The sequence below is a fragment of the Sprattus sprattus genome (assembly GCF_963457725.1).
Source record: "Sprattus sprattus genome assembly, chromosome: 16".
Lineage (NCBI taxonomy): Eukaryota > Metazoa > Chordata > Actinopteri > Clupeiformes > Clupeidae > Sprattus > Sprattus sprattus.
In genome coordinates, this window is record NC_137914.1 from 12,173,849 (window position 1) to 12,191,711 (window position 17,863).

Below are 17,863 nucleotides of genomic sequence, written 5' to 3' on the forward strand. Positions count from 1 at the left end.
CATTAAATAATCTGCACTTGAGGCTCTGTGAACACTTAAAGGCACAGTATTTCATGATACAGACCAGTGCATGGCTCAACAGTGCCTTATTGCAGAGAAAAGGCTGGGGAGCTCTGTATTTACAGGCACTTCATCCTGGCAGGATTCGATAAGACTTATAAGGAGGCTTCCATGAACTTCAATGACGCCAACACATTTAACAGGAAATGGAAGATCAGGTCTTCAAAGGCAGGACAATCTGTGTGGAGAAGCTGGCAGCTCAAGTGTCGTGCAAGTGATTTTCATACTGACCACGTACAGCAGGTCATTAAAACGCTACAAGCTCTGGTCATACAATGTTGATAATGAGTAAACTTGACCTTGTGAATAGAACCAGTTCTCATTGGCCTGGACTTTCTATCCCAGGCACACAAGGGGGCTGCAGCGGTGACACACACATACAGAAGCTCTGCTCTCCTGTCCTTTACACACACCCATCAGGGACCTGATGCTGGCTCAGGATCAACGACTTCTGCCTGTTTAGAGCTAGGGAAAGAAATACAAATAAACACATATAGTGTTAGTTACCAAGCCAGACCGAGAGTGCACACATCTTTTTGATCTCATTTTGCTTTGCATTTCCTGTCTATTTGTGTGTGTGTGTGTAAACTAAATTGTTATTTTAAGTAATAGCTTTACCACTCCACTGTAAAAAAAAAAAAAAAAAACACATTATTGTGGCTGACAGTAAGGAACTGCCACTGTGACATAACATTACATGGGCCTTTCACTAGCTCTGATCTACACAACCAATTTCATAAACACAGGTGTTTACTCACCGGTGTCTGGGTAGTTTTTCAAAAGTATCGATTTTTACTTTTGTTGTGTGAAAATGTTTCTAATGTTTCCTAAGTCGCTTTGGACAAAAACGTCTGCTTATGACTTGATCCATATTCACCTCTCCGCTGACTTCAGCTCTACACCCTCTTCAGCCTCTGCGGTAGTCCCATGAGGTTCGGTCTTCCCTCGCTTTTTTTTCCTGCAATCCAAAAGAAGAGGAATGGTCAGAAAGAAAAGGACCAACATCCAAGCCCACTTCCCCAACACTACTACACTCACTATCTAATGACCCCAACATGGGTGAGGACCCACTCTGCCCGTTTAAAGTCAAACTGGTTCAGAACAAGACCCAAAGAAAGAGGTGAAGAAGTAAGAACAACTGAAATGCAACTAGAGAGAATGACAAGAGAAGAAATAAAAACGCAACTACCAACCAAATGTGATCTTACCTGCAATACCAAACTCCTGAAAAGAAAACAGAAGTAGAGTCAGAATCTCGGTTTTTCAATTTAACATGTTTTCATTTTGGTGGTTTATTTTGGAAAAGACAAAAAAACAACATGACGTTCAAAGTGCAGTTGGGATATCACATCTTGTAAATGAGAGTATGGTCATGGAAACAGACAACAGAGAGCTGTCAAAGAAAGTGCACCTACCAAATAACAGAGCACCGCCAGCACCAGCACCGGCAATACCTGAGGACAGACACAAGCACAGTTAGGGAATCTGCTCTTCGGCCTGCTCTTCATCAGAACCCCCACACAAAAGAACCTGCTTACACAGAAGTATGTCAGCCAGTGTCATCTCAATGTAAACCTACCCAATATTATCTTGAGAAGATTATTGTCATCAACTGAATTGAAAGAGAGAAACACACACAGGTTCATTATGCAAGAGAAGGACCCCCCCCCCCCCCCTTCAAACATAACCAATGATATTTTCACACATCTGTGTCTGCATAGACAGACAGGCTGAAGTTTCTGACCTTGACACGTGGGAGGTTTGGACGACCACTGTCCATCAGATCCACATTTCAAATGAGTACTGCCAACCAGTGTGTGCCCAGCTTGGCACTTGTACGTGAGGATAGCACCATACTTGTAGGGATCACCTGACCCATCAGTGATGGTGGCATTGGTGGAACCTGGATTAGGACATTCTATTGCCACTGCTACAGGAAAGAATGGGAGAACGAATTATCACCACAGGCAAACACACAACCATGTTTAAACAACTGTGAACTCCATGGCCTGGAGAGGCCTTATGGTTGAATATGAGATGTATACAAAAAGAAGTCACAGTGGTGTGGAGCATTTCAGCCATTTGGGTCAGTGAGATACAGCAAGAATCTGATCTGCTCAAAAGGTTATTGCTGGCAAGAACCAAAGGCAGTGGGTGTGTGAAATGCACTTCAGCCATCCTACTTTTCAAAGAAGGGCACAGTTTTTTTCAATGAAGATAACATTAAACTAATCAGAAATACACTGTATACAGTGTTAATGTGGTAAATGACTATTCTAGGTGGAAATTTAATATCTACAAAGGTGTATATAGGCCCATCATCACATCAAAGTACATTAAAGTTTGAGGTGTTTGGATCACACAGAAGAACATCTGTGAGATGCAGAACAGGTGAAAAGATACTGGAAGAGTGCCTGACGCCATCTGTAAAGCATGGTGGAGGTAATGTGATGGTCTGGGGCTGCTTTGGTGCTGGTAAAGTGGGAGATTTGTACAAGGTATAAGGGATTTTAAATAAGGAAGGCTATCACTGCATTTTGCAATGCCATGATATACCCTGTGGACAGCGCTTGATTGGAGCCAATTTTCTCCTACAATAGGACAATGACCCAAAGCACACCTACAAATTATGCAAGAACTATTTAGGGAAGAAGCAGGCAGCTGGTATGCTGTCTGTAATGGAGTGGCCAGCGCAGTCACCAGATCTCAACCCCATTGAGCTGTTGTGGGAGCAGCTTAACCGTATGGTACGCAAGAAGTGCCGACCAATCCAACTTGTGGGAGATGCTTCAGGAAGCGTGGGGTGACATTTCTACAGATTACCTCAACAAATCAACAGATAGAATGCATAAGGTCTGCAATGCTGTAATTGCTGGAAATGTAGCATTCTTTGAACAAATTAAAAATCATTTTTTTCTAACCTTGTCGATGTCTTGACTTTTTATTCATTTTGCAACTCGTTTGATAAATAAAAGTGTGAGTTTTCATGGAAAACACAAAATTGTCTGGGTGACCCCAAACTTTTGAACGATAGTGTATATCCTAGACTCGAATGTACTTATATAGAGTACAGCAGAGTATATAGGGTATGTCTCCCTTGTCCCTATATTGGTAAAAGCAGGCTTAGGACGTTACACCACGACATCACTACAGCAGACACATACAGTACATTTCTAACTAAAGTAATATGATTGGTCTTGATTTGGGCCAATCAAGCTCATTTAGATGACCATTTGGGCTAATTTAATTTTACACTGAACTGAGAAGGATATTGTGGCCACAGGGTAATCACGCGACAAAAACAAAACTAAATAAGAAAATTTACTAATAAAAAAAAATATCTCAAACCCCTAGCGTCCTACAGATGATGGGGCCCCACCTACCAGATGAATGCAAGATTTAAACAAAAACGGAGGAAAGAGAGGGAAGTGTTTGTTTGAGTCCAAGAGTGTGTTACAACAGACAAGCTGCGGCATGATTCATGCATGGTTAGGTTTTACACACGCAATCAAGCAAACTTGTAAAATGTGTTAAACCGGTTGGACATTCACACTTGGTTTACCTTTACATATTGGCGTGGAAGACCAACCATTCTCCTCACAGACTATTCTGGCTTCACCAGATACCATCTTGAATCCCTTGTTGCATTCGTACATGAGGGTAGACTTGTAGCCATAGGGACCACTTCCTCCCTGAACACGTTTGGCATCTGGTATGTCCAGCCTCTGGCACTGCACCTCTGTGGGAGAGAGACACAGCCTTGTCAGTGGGTAGACCATATGGGTGTAGATCATAGATATATGGGTGTAGACCATAGATATATGGGTGTAGACCATAATGCTGGGGAACACATAAACCTTATTCCAACAACTGACACTTGAAGGGACATGCTAGGGACAAGGCTAGCAATCAAGACTTTCCAGCCATCATGGGTGTGCCCCCCATGTCTGTGGTCACTAGTTCAGACGGAACAGCACTGTGCTTCACACCACACAAGTTAATCAGCTTCCGTAAAGCTACACTGAGTTTAGAGAGGTGGGTTGATCAGATCCAGATTTTAACTAGGGACAAAAACTACATATTGGTCAAGTATTGAGTCAGAATGCTATAGAAAAGGGTCACTTAAACATGATGAGGTTTACATTCGACATCATACATTGAATGGTTGTACATCCTATAATTTCAAGCAATTCTATTAGACAGTTTCTGCACTATTTAGTGGCAGACAGGAAACTGTAAAAACAGTCTTCAATGGCAGGAGATAAAATGCTTCAGAGAGGGACTGTGTTGACACAAAAAAGCTTCCTGTTGGGTACATCAGAGCAACAGCGTGGAAGGACTGGATATAGTAGGTAACAATCCAATAAAAACTGTTAGCAGTTGTTAACAAAACCACTTCAGTTGAGCTAGTTATCCAACCCCAAAAGCACAAACAACAACACACACAACTCTGACCAGAGAATGATGGCAAATCCAGTATCCTACTTTCCATGTATCATGAGAAAGGTAATATAGACCACAAGTACCCAGCAGACCAAGGGATATAGCTAGCTTTAAAGCTAGAGACAAACATACTTGTGCATCTGGGAGCTTCAGTCCACTCCCCATTCTTGCAAATGGTTTCTCTTTTTCCAAATAAGGTGTAGTCGTCATTACAGACGTGGAGCACCACATCGTCATGGTCATAATGTTCCATCAGGGCTGACTCAAGTCGGCCATTGTCGATTGGGGGATGAGGAACGCATTTCACCGCTAAAGAGAGAGACAAAGCAGCTTAGAGGAGAGGAGAAAAGGCTTGCAGAAAAGTTAATTGCGCCACATTTGGGGCAGAGGGACTGGAGTGCAGCTTGGAGAAAAAGGGTCTCATACCTTCACAACGGGGCTCTTGACCATCCCAGGTCCCATCTACCGAGCATGATCTATGGGCATTTCCAAACAACTGGTACCTATAGAGCAAGGCGTGCGCACACACACAAAGCACATGCACCCATGATATAAAACAAAAGCACCTCGAAGGACACAAATAGACAGCCTTAGACTTACACACTGATGTCATGAGTGCATACACAACACAATGCAAACATACCGACGTAGAAAAATATGAAGTGAAAGCATGGAGTATGTATACACACACATACACACACACACACACACACACACACACACACACAGTACATCTGAACAACTTATTATGGAGAAAACTAAAACTTTTCTCTGTGTGGGGAACAATCATTTCTGTGCTACATGTCCTTCCTCCCTACCCCCCACTTCCTTTCTCCGACATCCTAATACTAACATCAAAATGAAAGATGGGAAGAGGGACAATCTATTAGCTACAAACCAGCAAGGGCATGAACATTCACACAGACCAACACACAGCCACCAACTCGTCATCCCAGACATAGCGAGCTTGAAAATGAGAGGACCATACTCACCCCTCATTGCAAATGGCTGTGATAGTAGAACCAAAGTCAATTCCTCCCGTCATGTCATATCTGCCATTAGGCACATCCCCAGGGTTACCACAGGATTTTTCTGGAAAACATCCATCGACACACAAGCATGAGGACATTAGAAATAGAACTTCCTGATCTTCCGATTACTTTTTCGCTTTGAAACTCAGAAATCAGATTTTTAGTTCTGGGTTACGACAAACAGCACTGGACTCTGTGTCACCACTGTGTAACAACTTACAATTTATAGAAAGCATGTCAAAGGAAATACTGCAGAACAGTCAAGGCTGTGAGCTCTTGATCAAGTTTACAGGCATTTTCACTCAGTTCATATGAAACATATTAGTCATTCTGAATTGATAAGACTTAAAGTGTTGAATAACCTGTGCTCAATAAACAGCAAGAATGCCAAAGAGGAAGCTGACTTCCTACTTTACAATTTAATAACTGCACGTTAAGCCTACCGCAATCACCATCATCATCATCCACCCAATTAGTTAATGCCATTTCAAACATGGAGATGTGAAGTTACTTTTGCACGTGAAGACCTGTGGATTTGGGTTCCACTTGCCGCCCAGACACGTTACCACTGCCGTCCCTGTTTCAGGCGCATACCCTGGGACACAACTGAGCTTTTTAGAAGAACCTTCTTCAAACGTGGTGCCAACCAATACAACGTTATCACTGAGGACTGGCTTCGAGCATTGTCCTGAAGCAAGAGGAGAGAAGTGAAAAACAGAATTGTGAATATTTTTTGGAACATATTTTTTTTACACCTCACATTCCTGTTAAAACAGCAAACCAGTCCAGCTGTCATTAATAGATATTCAAATAAATCAATGAATAAAGTACAAATACAATTTTAGAAGACATTTTTGGACTAGCCCAGACCCTGTGTAGAGCATGGCTACCTGGGTAACTAAGTCAGTTGCCATCACAGTCCCATTTATGACATTAATAGATAGTTGTTAAAGCACAAACTACCAGTGGGAAAAGATTTCATAGAAAGTTCGGACCACTGTGGTCTTTTAAAGCTACTAGAACAGTAATGTAAGCCTTAATGGTCCACATAAACAAATAATTCTGTCAGGGATCATTTGATGTGCAGGGACACAGTATTTGGTGTAGAAGATGGCTAGTCAAATTTGACACACCATCAACCTATACATTCAGTAATTTATGTAAGATGGGTTTCTTGAGTTAAAAAAAAAGGTTTACAGTTTCATAGTTTTTGAATGTTAAGTGCAAGTCATTTCAACATAGCGTTACGATCTTTACAAGTCCAAGAGAAACTACTAAATAATACAAAAATATAAATACGTTTTTCCAACACCGATCATAAAGATAGTACTACGCCTTACATCCATTACAGATCATCTACATGTATCCATAAGTCACATTGAATAGCCTCCTACACAATTAATGTTCCTGAATACGTCAAGTAGAACATCTCACCGCGTATTTCCAGGGACAAAAGGAACAAAATCCACACACATCCCAAGATCTTCTGGAGCAGCATTATACTCATGTCCTTACTCCTCCACAGATGCTTGTCGAAATTCAAAACTGTTGGAGGTCAATAACGCAGTTCTCCCACAAACTGAAGGTCCACTGCCTGTCCTGTGCTCTCTTGGGTCTGTAAAAGAGACACGTGAAGTTCAGCACCTTGCGTTTTCGTACGTGATGTTTTCTTAGAGGCGTGAGTAACAAAACACAGTCTGATCAAGATTGCAAGGAATTAAGGTTACATGTAGCATGAAAAAGTTCAGAAGATTAAAAAATGTCTGGGCGACCACTAGTTCAGGGGTGTCAAACATACGGCCCGTGATTACCTTGAGTTTGCAAGGTTCATTTTTGTGGTACATTGTAATACCTGTGTCTATTCAATGGCAGGTACTGCCAGAAGAGCACATGCGGCTTCAGCATTTAAAATACGCACACAGCTGTGAGATTTTCTCCTTCAATAAAGACATCAGGGGGTGGTGTATTTGATGATTTCTTGGAGAAGAACAAACAGACTGTTTTATTTGTGTTCAAGTGTAGGGATGACGTTTTAGCCAGTCAGAGCCATGGACCAATGCTGCGGTTAGTTAAGTGGCAGCCTGTTCTTTGGTTTTTGCATGTGTATAAAGAACAGTGTCATCTGCATAGATTTGCACATTAATAGATGGACACACTGATGGTAAATCATTAATGTACATGCTAAACAGGATCGGCCCCAATACTGACCCCTGGGGTACACAAATATTATTACTGAGGTATGGAGAAAAGCTACTTCCAAAGTCCTATCAGCCAAATATGACTTCATCCATTTTGTGGCTTCTGCTGAGAAATTAAAATATGATAATTTTGCTAACAGTGTCTGGTGATTCACAGTGTCAAAAGCCTTCGTAAGATCCAAGAAAACTGCACCACCAACTACCCCACCTCTATCCAATTTGGACATTTTCTAGGAAGTAGCAGTTAGCTGTCTCCGTAGAGTGATTAGCACGGAATCCAAACTGCATTGGGTGCAGAGGGGTGTTCCCTAAGTTTAAGTGTGCTCTCATCTGTTCTGCCACCCATGTTTCACACACCTTGGAAATCACTGATAGACTACTGATGGGCCTGTAGTTTGACACAATTGCTTTACCACCAGACTTAAAGATAGAGGACACCACTGATTTTTTCCAGGAGCTTGAAAAAAAGAGTATGCTTAATGGAAAGGTTAATCAAGTGAGCAATGGGGCAAGCAAGGGCCTCCTTATGTGACATCAAAAATATTGTGTTAAAAAATCGTTAAAGGTGCTCGCTATCAAATCATTCTCTTGGGTCAGAGTTCCATTAACTTTGATCTCAGAAGTGGAGGGTCTATCTTCATTACTCCTACCAAATAATTTATTTAGATTTCTCCAAATAAGTTTACCATTTCCGTGTGCCTCATTAATTATACTAATAACAAAAAAAGAGAGACCACTTTAGATGTTAGTGTAAGTACTCGAACTTGTGAGCTACATTTCAGACACCACACATACACTGATGAAAACATCAAACATAAAATATTTGAGAGGTCGTGGGTTTTTTAAAAGATATTTTCTCATCTGTGCTTATTGTCGACCAGGTGCTTGAATGAGAGTCATGTCAAACACTGTTTTCGAACTCAGAGGTATGACGACCATGACTATGGCCACTCGGACTGTGTTATCATAACAAGCACATACCCCAACGCCACCAGTGTTTGACGTAGAACTAATGTTAGGTAAAACATATTTGGTGCTAACTGCAGTGCAGCGGATCTTAACCGGCGTTTGGATATCACTGAGAATGCATTGATGAATATCGTAACAATACAATAAAAATGCAGTTGCCACAGGCTCAAATTACTGGCTTATTTATCAAACCAACTAACAACTGGTCACGATATCACCTTTGCGCTAGCTAGCTTTAACAGGTTAAATGACTCAAAGTTAGTTTCGTTTTAGTCTAGTCATCGCGACAGCTAAAACAGTAGTTCATAAAGAATTTTTCCAATTTAAAGTCTTACCTTAAACGTTTTCCTACTTGCCGGGGTGTGGGCCGGTATTGACGCATTTGGGGAAGCACAACATTCAGTTTTCTCGGCTCGGAAAGTGAAGGTTACGGGCGTGTTCACACACTTTTTTTCAACTGCCAGCGTCATTTTGACATGCAACCCAATGGGCAAAGGAAAAGGCGGACGCCTTTTTAAACAGCGGCCTCCTTTCAAAAAGTGCAACACCCGACGCGTTTTTGAGTAAACTTTTCAGAAAAGCCCTGGGTGACGTGAAGCGCATTTCTGACATTTCTAGTACGGCTCTGGTAAATGTCGTTGTCGTCCATTGCACTATTCTTAGGTTTTATCTTGAATACCGTGTTGTCCAGACCTCGTTTGTTTTTCCAACAATAATTAGGTTTGGGACTGGCTATGGTAAAGTGCTGTAACAAAAGGTTATGGCTGAATAATACCCCCTTATAATGTCCTTACATGACATAGGTTGCTAAAGGAATGTGATCTGCTGCGCGCACACCTTCCCTCTAGCATCAGGAAGTCATGACACTGTGATGGGTGTAATGTAGCCTACGCTACGCCCAATGCCCAAACTGAACAAGTTGTGATAAAGGAGTATTTTAACAACACATTCTTTTAAAACTCTCTAGAACAGACTTTTGTCTTAGTTTATTGGGGCAGCCTATTTCAACAACTTGGAATGTTTTATAACATCCGATTTAAGGAGTGGTGGTAAGAGCACAATCAGTTTCCAAAGAATCAACTGACAACTGAATTACATCATTTCCTATTTCCTGCCCGTGACTGAAGACAGAAGCTGTGGAAGGGTGGAACTAGGCTACTTGACAAGGTTCTTGACTGGACGGATACAACTTTGTTAGATAGGCTAGTTTTAGTTCAGTTATTATAATTTTTTACTGTAGCGCCCCCCTAGGGTACAGTGACTACGCCACCCCTTGAACTACTTTTTGTCTGTGCTAATGCCAAGAGCAAGGGGAACTCTGTATCAATGTTCTGTACAGACACAGGTCCTTGGAAAAGTATAAAAATACAGTCTTTATTAATACAAAGTGGGTTGGTTGGTCAGCAGGATCAGATAAATAAACAAATTAATAAAGGGGAGGGAAATCGCCAAACTAACGGCACAGGAGCCAGAGGAGCAAATAAGAGACAATCATGGAAGGGTAAGGGTCCCAATATCACTGGTGCTCACTGTCAAAAGACACACTGCAAATAAATGCCACTGTGATAAACCTGATATGAGGACTTGAGAATTCACTTCACCGCAACCTCAAATGTCTATGCTACTCCTCGAGTGCAAAAGGGGGATCTAGGGATATTGCCTTCTCAATAGGGTCCTATAAGTTTCCCTGACTCCACCACCACCGAGGCTGGCTATCCGAGAGGGATGGGGGTGGAAAAAACTAAAGAATAACGAAAATAAAGAAACCACTCGAGCCTGTGATGTACTATGGAAGCCCGTTTCCGCCACGTAAAAGAAAAAAAATGCAGGTCACAACTCATTATTTTGAGATAGTATCTTGTTATTTTGAGATAGTATCTCGTTATTTTGACAAAGTATCTCATTATTTTGAGGACCAGGACCATTTTGAGGACCAAACCAGTCATTGTAGCCTAATTGTATATAGCCTATTTTTCATATTCATTATTCATATAGCTCACTCAACTACCAACCCACGTCTTATAGCGGGGTATTTCATTGATTCAGTAATGCAGCATGGTCGCCCATTGAAAGTGAGATTGGATCACGGGACGGAGAACACACACATTGCCCTAATGCAGTTTTCTGCATGGCAGTGAAAACGGCATTTCAACTCTAGGTCCAAGAACGGGGAACCAACGTATTGAACGCTGGTGGTGTATGTTGCGGAGTGAGGAGTAATGTAAGTCCAGAGGACTGTAATTGGCGATGGATTCAATCGGCTACTTCTCAAATCTTCGCCTTGTTGCGTCTTCGCCACAGCTGATTCCTCTGAAGAGCTCTTTCTAGAGTTCTTTTACTAATATTTATGTTGTGCTCCTGAGATAATCGAGCCAAAATGTCAGCATTTGTATACCTATGTCTGAAATAATCTTCAATAATCGAGTCCATCATCTCCAGCCTATCTACTGTCATAATAGGCTATTTGTAGCGCCTATAGATAGGCTACAATGACCGGTCTGGTCCTGTTGAGAAGTTCTCAAAATAATGAGTTACTATCTCAAAATAATGAGATACTATGTCAAAATATCGAGATAGTATCTCATAATAATGAGATACTATCTCAAAATAATAAGTTGTGACCTGCATTCTTTTTTCTTTTACATGGCGGAAACGGGCTTCCATAATGTACAATTAATGCACTCTCCCTACAATAGGCTACTAACTACAGTCAACAGGCTAGAGGAAAAATATAACAAAGGCTATAAACAACACAACAATCATACATGTATAGAGAACAGCAACCCTAGCAATGCTGGTTGCAGTTGATTAGTGTCTGCCGCTCCTGTTACCGTTTGCCAGTACACTATGTTGGTAGCGGGTACCTGTTACGGACGCTCATATTTTTGCGGTTTATTTTTAGCACCCCCTGCTGGGGCAGTTATTGCTTTCACCCTTTTTGTCCGTCTTTTCCAGGCTGATTGCTGTGTATCAGGAGCACCTGGCGTGCCCTATTTAAGAGCCCAGTTCCCACCTGAGCTGTCTCTCTCAACCACCAACGGAAGGATTGCGTGTCTGGTCTCGGCTTCGCCACCGCCTCCGTTACCTCTTTCAAATTCGCTCTCCTGCGTGAGAGCTTTCCTTTTTGGCCTTCGGGTCTTTTGTCCTGTGCGGGAATTAATAAATACCCCTGGTTTACTCTTACTCTCGCCTGGACATCAATTCTTTGTTTAGTGCCCAAGGTGGGCCGTAACAGGAATTGATTGGGGGCTCAATCCGTGTCTTCTGACTTAGTTGTCATAAGATTTTTGAATTCGGCCTTTTCTAGTCTCGTCTCGTCGTGACTTATATAGATTTTTGCGAGTGTACGGAACAAGGTAAGTGCATCCCGTTTAAGTAGAGTTCTACAGGAAGACCGACCTGTTTTTCCACCTTTTTTTCGGGCAATATCTGAGGAGGGGGCTTTCGAGGCCTCGAGCTCAGTACGGCCAGAAGACTAGGTTCAGGTATAGAGTTTCCAGTTTAGGGAGGGGGAACTCTGCTGATCCGGTTAAATGCACTGTTCTGGTTACACTGCGTGTTCTGATATTTGTTGCTGTGACTTGACTGACTTTTTGCGTGTTTTACGCTTTGTTGTAAAATTTCCGCGTTGCCCTTGGTAGCGCTTTGTTAAGGGGTTTTTGAGCGTTGCATTTTTGTGTGACGACTACGTTACATTGCTCTGCAGTGTTGTGTTTGTGCGCTGCTTGGTCAAGTTTCACCATAGCTTGATTTGCGGTACACTTCACCAGTGGTTTTAACGCCACTTCCTTAAGCTTTGCTTAATTCAGTAGCTACGGGCTGCTTCCGAAATCGTTTAGATTTCCCGTGTGTCGTTTGCGGGCGCACTTCTAGAGAGCATTGGTCTAACCTAGGGTTAAATCATATTTTGTAAAAGGTAATTCAGTGTACGTGATGGCGTCTGTAAAAGAGTTTATTGATAAACCTGATGTGGCGTTACTGAAACAGTTAACGAAGGATCAGCTGGTCGAGGTAGCCGCTCATTATAATATTACTCTTACTTACGATGTACGGCGTAAAAAGCATACCACATTGAGTGCCTTAATTACTGGTCTAGTTGAGGAAGGTATCATTCCTAGATTAGATGAACCACTTGAGCTTCACTTTGTCCACTTCGAGCGCGTCGCGACTTCGTTGTCTTGGCCCAGGTTTGCTTGGCCGCTCCTCCTCCAATGTGTGTTGGTAGGGAGGGCCCAGCAAGTCTACTCCTTACTTTCGGTGGAACAGAGTGCAGACTATGAGGGAGTAAAAAGTGCCATCCTGCGAGCATATGAGCTGGTACCCGGAGCCTATCGGTTGCGCTTCAGAGACTTTCGCAAGACCGAAGAAGACTTCTGGCACTTCTGCAACGTGAAGTCGAGTACATGTTGAGCCATAACATAGCTGAACCCAGCACTAGTGCCTGGAGTTCCCCTTGCTTGCTCGTAGGTAAATCAGATGGTTCTCTGCGCTTCTGCACGGACTATCGTCGAGTTAATTCTGTAACTAGGCCAGATTGTTTCCCTCTGCCTCGTGCGGATGACTGTGTAGACAGGGTGGGGGCTGCTGTCTATGTCAGTAAGTTCGACATGCTTAAAGGTTACTGGCAAGTCCCGTTAACCGCGCGCGCCAGAGAAATCTCCGCGGTTGTAACTCCCGACGCATTCCTAAGTTATCGCGTCATGGCGTTCGGAATGCGAAACGCTCCTGCGACCTTCCAGAGGCTCGTGAATATTGTGTTAAGTGGCATGTCTGGTTGTGAAGCCTATCTTGGTGACATCGTGTTGTACAGTCAGACATGGTCGCTACACATGAGTCAAATGCGTGAGCTGTTCCAGCGGTTTTCCGATGCGAATCTCACACTGAACCTAGCAAAATGCGAGTTCGCGAAAGCAAAGATTACCTACTTAGGCCATGTCGTTGGTGGGGGTGAGGTTAGGCCAGTGGAGGCTAAAGTTTCAGCTATCCTGGGGTTCCCTGCGCCTGATGACCGACGCGGTCTGAGGCGGTTCTTAGGAATGGTAGGATACTACCGTAGCTTTTGCCAAAACTTTTCGTCCGTAGTCTCGCCTCTAACTGACTTACTCAGTCCTAAGGTTCCGTTTGTGTGGTCTAAAATGTGTCAATGTGCGTTTGAGACCGTAAAGGGTCTTCTCATTTCCGCACCCGTACTGCTAGCCCCCGACTTCAGTCGACCCTTTAACATCGCAGTCGATGCGAGTGACGTAGGTGCGGGCGCTGTCCTCCTTCAACGTGGTCCTGACGATGTCGAGCATCCCGTGTGCTACTTTTCTCGAAAGTTTAATCAACATCAGCGAGTATATTCTACTATTGAAAAGGAAGCACTTAGCCTCGTCCTCGCAATCCAACAATTCGAGGTTTACCTCGGCTCGTCGTCGTATCCCATCACGGTCTACAGTGACCACGACCCGTTGCGCTTCCTCAACAAAATGCGCAACTCTAACCAACGCCTTATGCGTTGGAGCCTTATCCTCCAGCCATACGACCTCGAGATAGTGCATGTGCGCGGGGCAGATAACATCTTGGCTGATGCATTATCTCGTGGGCATTAGGTTGAGGGAAGGGGTTATTTCTTTTTGCTTCTCTCTTGTGATGTTTAGGCTTTGGTTATGGCCATTTGGGTTTATTCTCTTTAATTAAACCGTTCTTACGTGACGTGCCGGGAAAGTGTCCCGGGTAAACGCCTAATTTTTTGTAAAACATCTAAAACTTGTGTGTTTGAATGGGGATGTATTCCTCCTGTACCTGCAGCTAATTTATGTTGGCTAGAGCCACCATTTCGGTGAGGGGGTGTTACGGACGCTCATATTTTTGCGGTTTATTTTTAGCACCCCCTGCTGGGGCAGTTATTGCTTTCACCCTTTTTGTCCGTCTTTTCCAGGCTGATTGCTGTTTATCAGGAGAACCTGGCGTGCCCTATTTAAGAGCCCAGTTCCCACCTGAGCTGTCTCTCTCAACCACCAACGGAAGGATTGCGTGTCTGGTCTCGGCTTCGCCACCGCCTCCGTTACCTCTTTCAAATTCGCTCTCCTGCGTGAGAGCTTTCCTTTTTGGCCTTCGGGTCTTTTGTCCTGTGCGGGAATTAATAAATACCCCTGGTTTACTCTTACTCTCGCCTGGACATCAATTCTTTGTTTAGTGCCCAAGGTGGGCCGTAACAGTACCTCACACAAGCCACAATACCCAGTGGGTGCTTTGAAACGCCAATGATCACGCAAACCCAGGTACAGCAAGGTTCAGTCAGCGTCTGCTTCCCCACACACACACACTCCGCACTTCAAGAGCGCACCCGCGTCGTGGCTTCCTCACCCGAGTGCCAGCAACAGAGTAACAACAGACCGGTGTAAGGACCCCAGGTGCCTATATACTATATGGGCCATTCTACCGAATTCGTGTAATATGCAGTCCCTCAACAATAAAAACTATTTACAAAACAATTAGGTATTTAGGCATAGATATTTATTAAGAAAATGTTATGGTCTATATAAATCCAATGCATTAAATGAGATAGTGATAAGCTACATATATACAAAATCATCATGTATAGGGTACTTTCTATTGGGAAGTAGCTGTCCCCAACCCTGACATCTAAATTTCAATGCATGTAAATAAAACTTTTCAATTTTTTTAGATTTTTTTCAATGATTTAATTTTAAAGATCTTTATGATTGGGTTGAAACAGAACTTGGAATATTCAGATTTATTGTGGGTTTAATTTTTAAATCAATTAACTATACTCAAAAAATCATGTCCCTAGTTTTCATGTCACTACCGAAACACAAGAGTTTTAATCTATTGGCTGAGCCTGTGTTTTAGCCACGACCCTGCATTTTTGACCATGCAGTGACACTGCATCCCTGTCCCTCATGCTTGAAAGGTAAGTAGCTAAATCCCATAGTTTTTATATAAATGTGTTCCAAAGTCTGAAAATCGACGTGTAACCTTAAGAATTGTCACTACCGAAACCCATGTTTTCTTCAATTAAGTAAACCTTTTGGGGTTTCATGCAAAATCTTATGTTTGTATGTGTGTACACTTCCTCAAAGAGCCGTGTGCTTGCTAGAATTCTTTATTTATGCTTAAAGTTAGCTAGAATTGTCACTACCGAAACAGTCACTACCGAAACATATGGTAGTGACCTGATGATTTCGGTGATTTTCGTGACAAAATGAAATGGTAAGTAGTTCAATCCCATCATTTTTCAATAAATGTGTTGTGTGGACTAAAGGGCGGCCCAGAGCACCTTTTGGAAGATTTTGGGAGAGAAATGAACATCCATCCAACAGTGCAGTCACTACCGGAACAGTGCAGCACTACCGAAACACAGGATGTTTTGTAAAAAATTAAGTATATTGAGTAATCAACTAAAATTATATGATACTGATTGGATTAATGTATGTTCAATTTCATCAATCAACAACTCTGGAATCAATATGATCAGTATTTTGCATTTTACAAAGAAATATTGCACTTAGATTTTTGATGAATTGTATAAATTGAACTTGAAAATTTCTATGGATTTTTATGGATTTCATTGTGAAAACCTTCAAGAAATATTTGTAAAAATACTCTTCAGAGAAGGGAAGGAAACACAGGTCCATAATAATACTTTTTTACTATAGTAAATGTGATGTTTCGGTAGTGACAATTTTTGGAAGAGGAAAAACATTCCAACACATTCTGAAAATACAATATAAAAATTGACTGTTCTGTTACTAGATATGTGTACTTTAGATATACATACGGACAAAGTTTTGGGAATAAAACATACAAAAAAATCTAAATATTTCCGACCTGACTTTGCACCAATTCGGTAGAATGGCCCATATACGCCTACCTCCGTCATGTAAGTGGCCAACTAGATGCCCACTCCACCCCTCAATTAATGACGTGCTTGCACTGGGAAGAGAGTGAACAGAAGGGAGAGAGAGAGAGAGAACCTAGTGCACAGGCTACATTACCATAAAGCATTTGTCTTATTTTCTTGTTCTTTAGGTTTAGATTAATAGGTCTACTTCTAAGCTCTCTGATTGATTCACGAGTTACCTTGTTTGTTCACTTTGTGGCATATTGTTAATCCAACAGGATGTGTTATAAACAGTTTAGTATGGTCCACTCTGCATCAGTTTGTGGTCTGAATGTTGCAGTAAAAACCAAAGAAGCGTGACAGTGAAAGCCTGTTTCTTTAAAAGTTTGTAATTTGGTGATACAGATAAGCTTCAGACAAAATACATGGGTAATAAATAAGAGCAAGATCAACTTTGGCAACACACAGACATTTTTGTCTGAGTAGACTGATTTTAAGGGAAAACGTCAAATCACTTAAGTAGGGTACTAAAAATGTAGGCTATATTAAAATGGAATGCCCTGGATTATATTTTGCTAAAACAATGGCTTGTCTTTTAGATTCTAATTAATATTCGTTAAGAATTTAATTATTAAATCTAAAGTAATTAGTCAAACACCTATATTGTTTTATTGGTACTTCTCACTAATTCTGCATGAATTCCACTTGAAGATGATTAGCATCACTCCCAATTTACAAGGTCTGCATGTAGGATCAGCTTGCTTACACAAACGCAAAAAAAAAAACACACATTTTATTCACTTAGGCAAAAACACAAATGACTGAACAAAAGGCTAACAGAGGATTATTAACATTGTATATTTCCCACATTACGCTCAACCCTTCAGCAAATCTGATCAAATGTTTGGTTGAGGTCACTGGTGCTGCAGTGTACTTCTGCCAAATACATTTTCGAACAACAACTGGTGTTAAAACAATGTAGCATTAAAATATACAGAAATGAATGCATAAAATACAAGTACAATTTTACAATTTACAAAGACATTTTTGGACTTGCCCAGACTCTGTAGAGCACGGCTACATGTGTAACAAATTCAGTTGCCACTTTATGACATTAAAAAGTTCTTGATTGACATCACTGACCAGATATTTACCACCGGATGTCTGTATACATACTATGTCCAGCGACCAAAGGCTGGCTGTGTACAACCCCTGTTGTTTCCCTTCCCCTTCTGCCACACAACCCTCCCCCTTACCCCCTTCCTATCTCCACCCGGCCGACCTCTAGCAGATGGGTCCCCCCTTATGTGCCGTGG

General features: G+C 42.0%; 1 protein-coding gene across 1 annotated transcript; it reads right to left on the minus strand.

Annotated features, from left to right (window-relative positions):
* On the minus strand, positions 1 to 9,139 carry LOC308377654 (E-selectin-like). Its single transcript, XM_080854383.1, has 13 exons — positions 9,037 to 9,139; positions 6,969 to 7,149; positions 6,046 to 6,222; positions 5,496 to 5,595; positions 4,930 to 5,006; positions 4,636 to 4,812; positions 3,623 to 3,799; positions 1,805 to 1,990; positions 1,640 to 1,672; positions 1,476 to 1,514; positions 1,269 to 1,284; positions 938 to 1,018; positions 1 to 525 (listed from the first exon to the last, which is right to left on the minus strand). The coding sequence occupies exons 2-13, from the start codon at positions 7,039 to 7,041 to the stop codon at positions 477 to 479; spliced, it is 1,185 nt and encodes a 394-aa protein (XP_080710509.1). The 5' UTR covers positions 7,042 to 7,149; positions 9,037 to 9,139; the 3' UTR covers positions 1 to 476.
* Between the last annotated feature and the right edge of the window lie 8,724 nt (positions 9,140 to 17,863).

Excerpts from the sequence above, each read along its gene's own strand:
- LOC308377654 (XM_080854383.1), bottom strand. The coding sequence starts at position 7,041 with ATGAGTATAATGCTGCTCCAGAAGATCTTGGGATGTGTGTGGATTTTG. Across the intron at positions 3,800-4,635 it reads TGAAGCTCCCAGATGCACAA|AGGTGCAGTGCCAGAGGCTG; the intron begins GTATGTTTGTCT and ends TCTCTCCCACAG. Across the intron at positions 526-937 it reads GAGCTGAAGTCAGCGGAGAG|CTCTAAACAGGCAGAAGTCG; the intron begins GTGAATATGGAT and ends TTCTTTCCCTAG.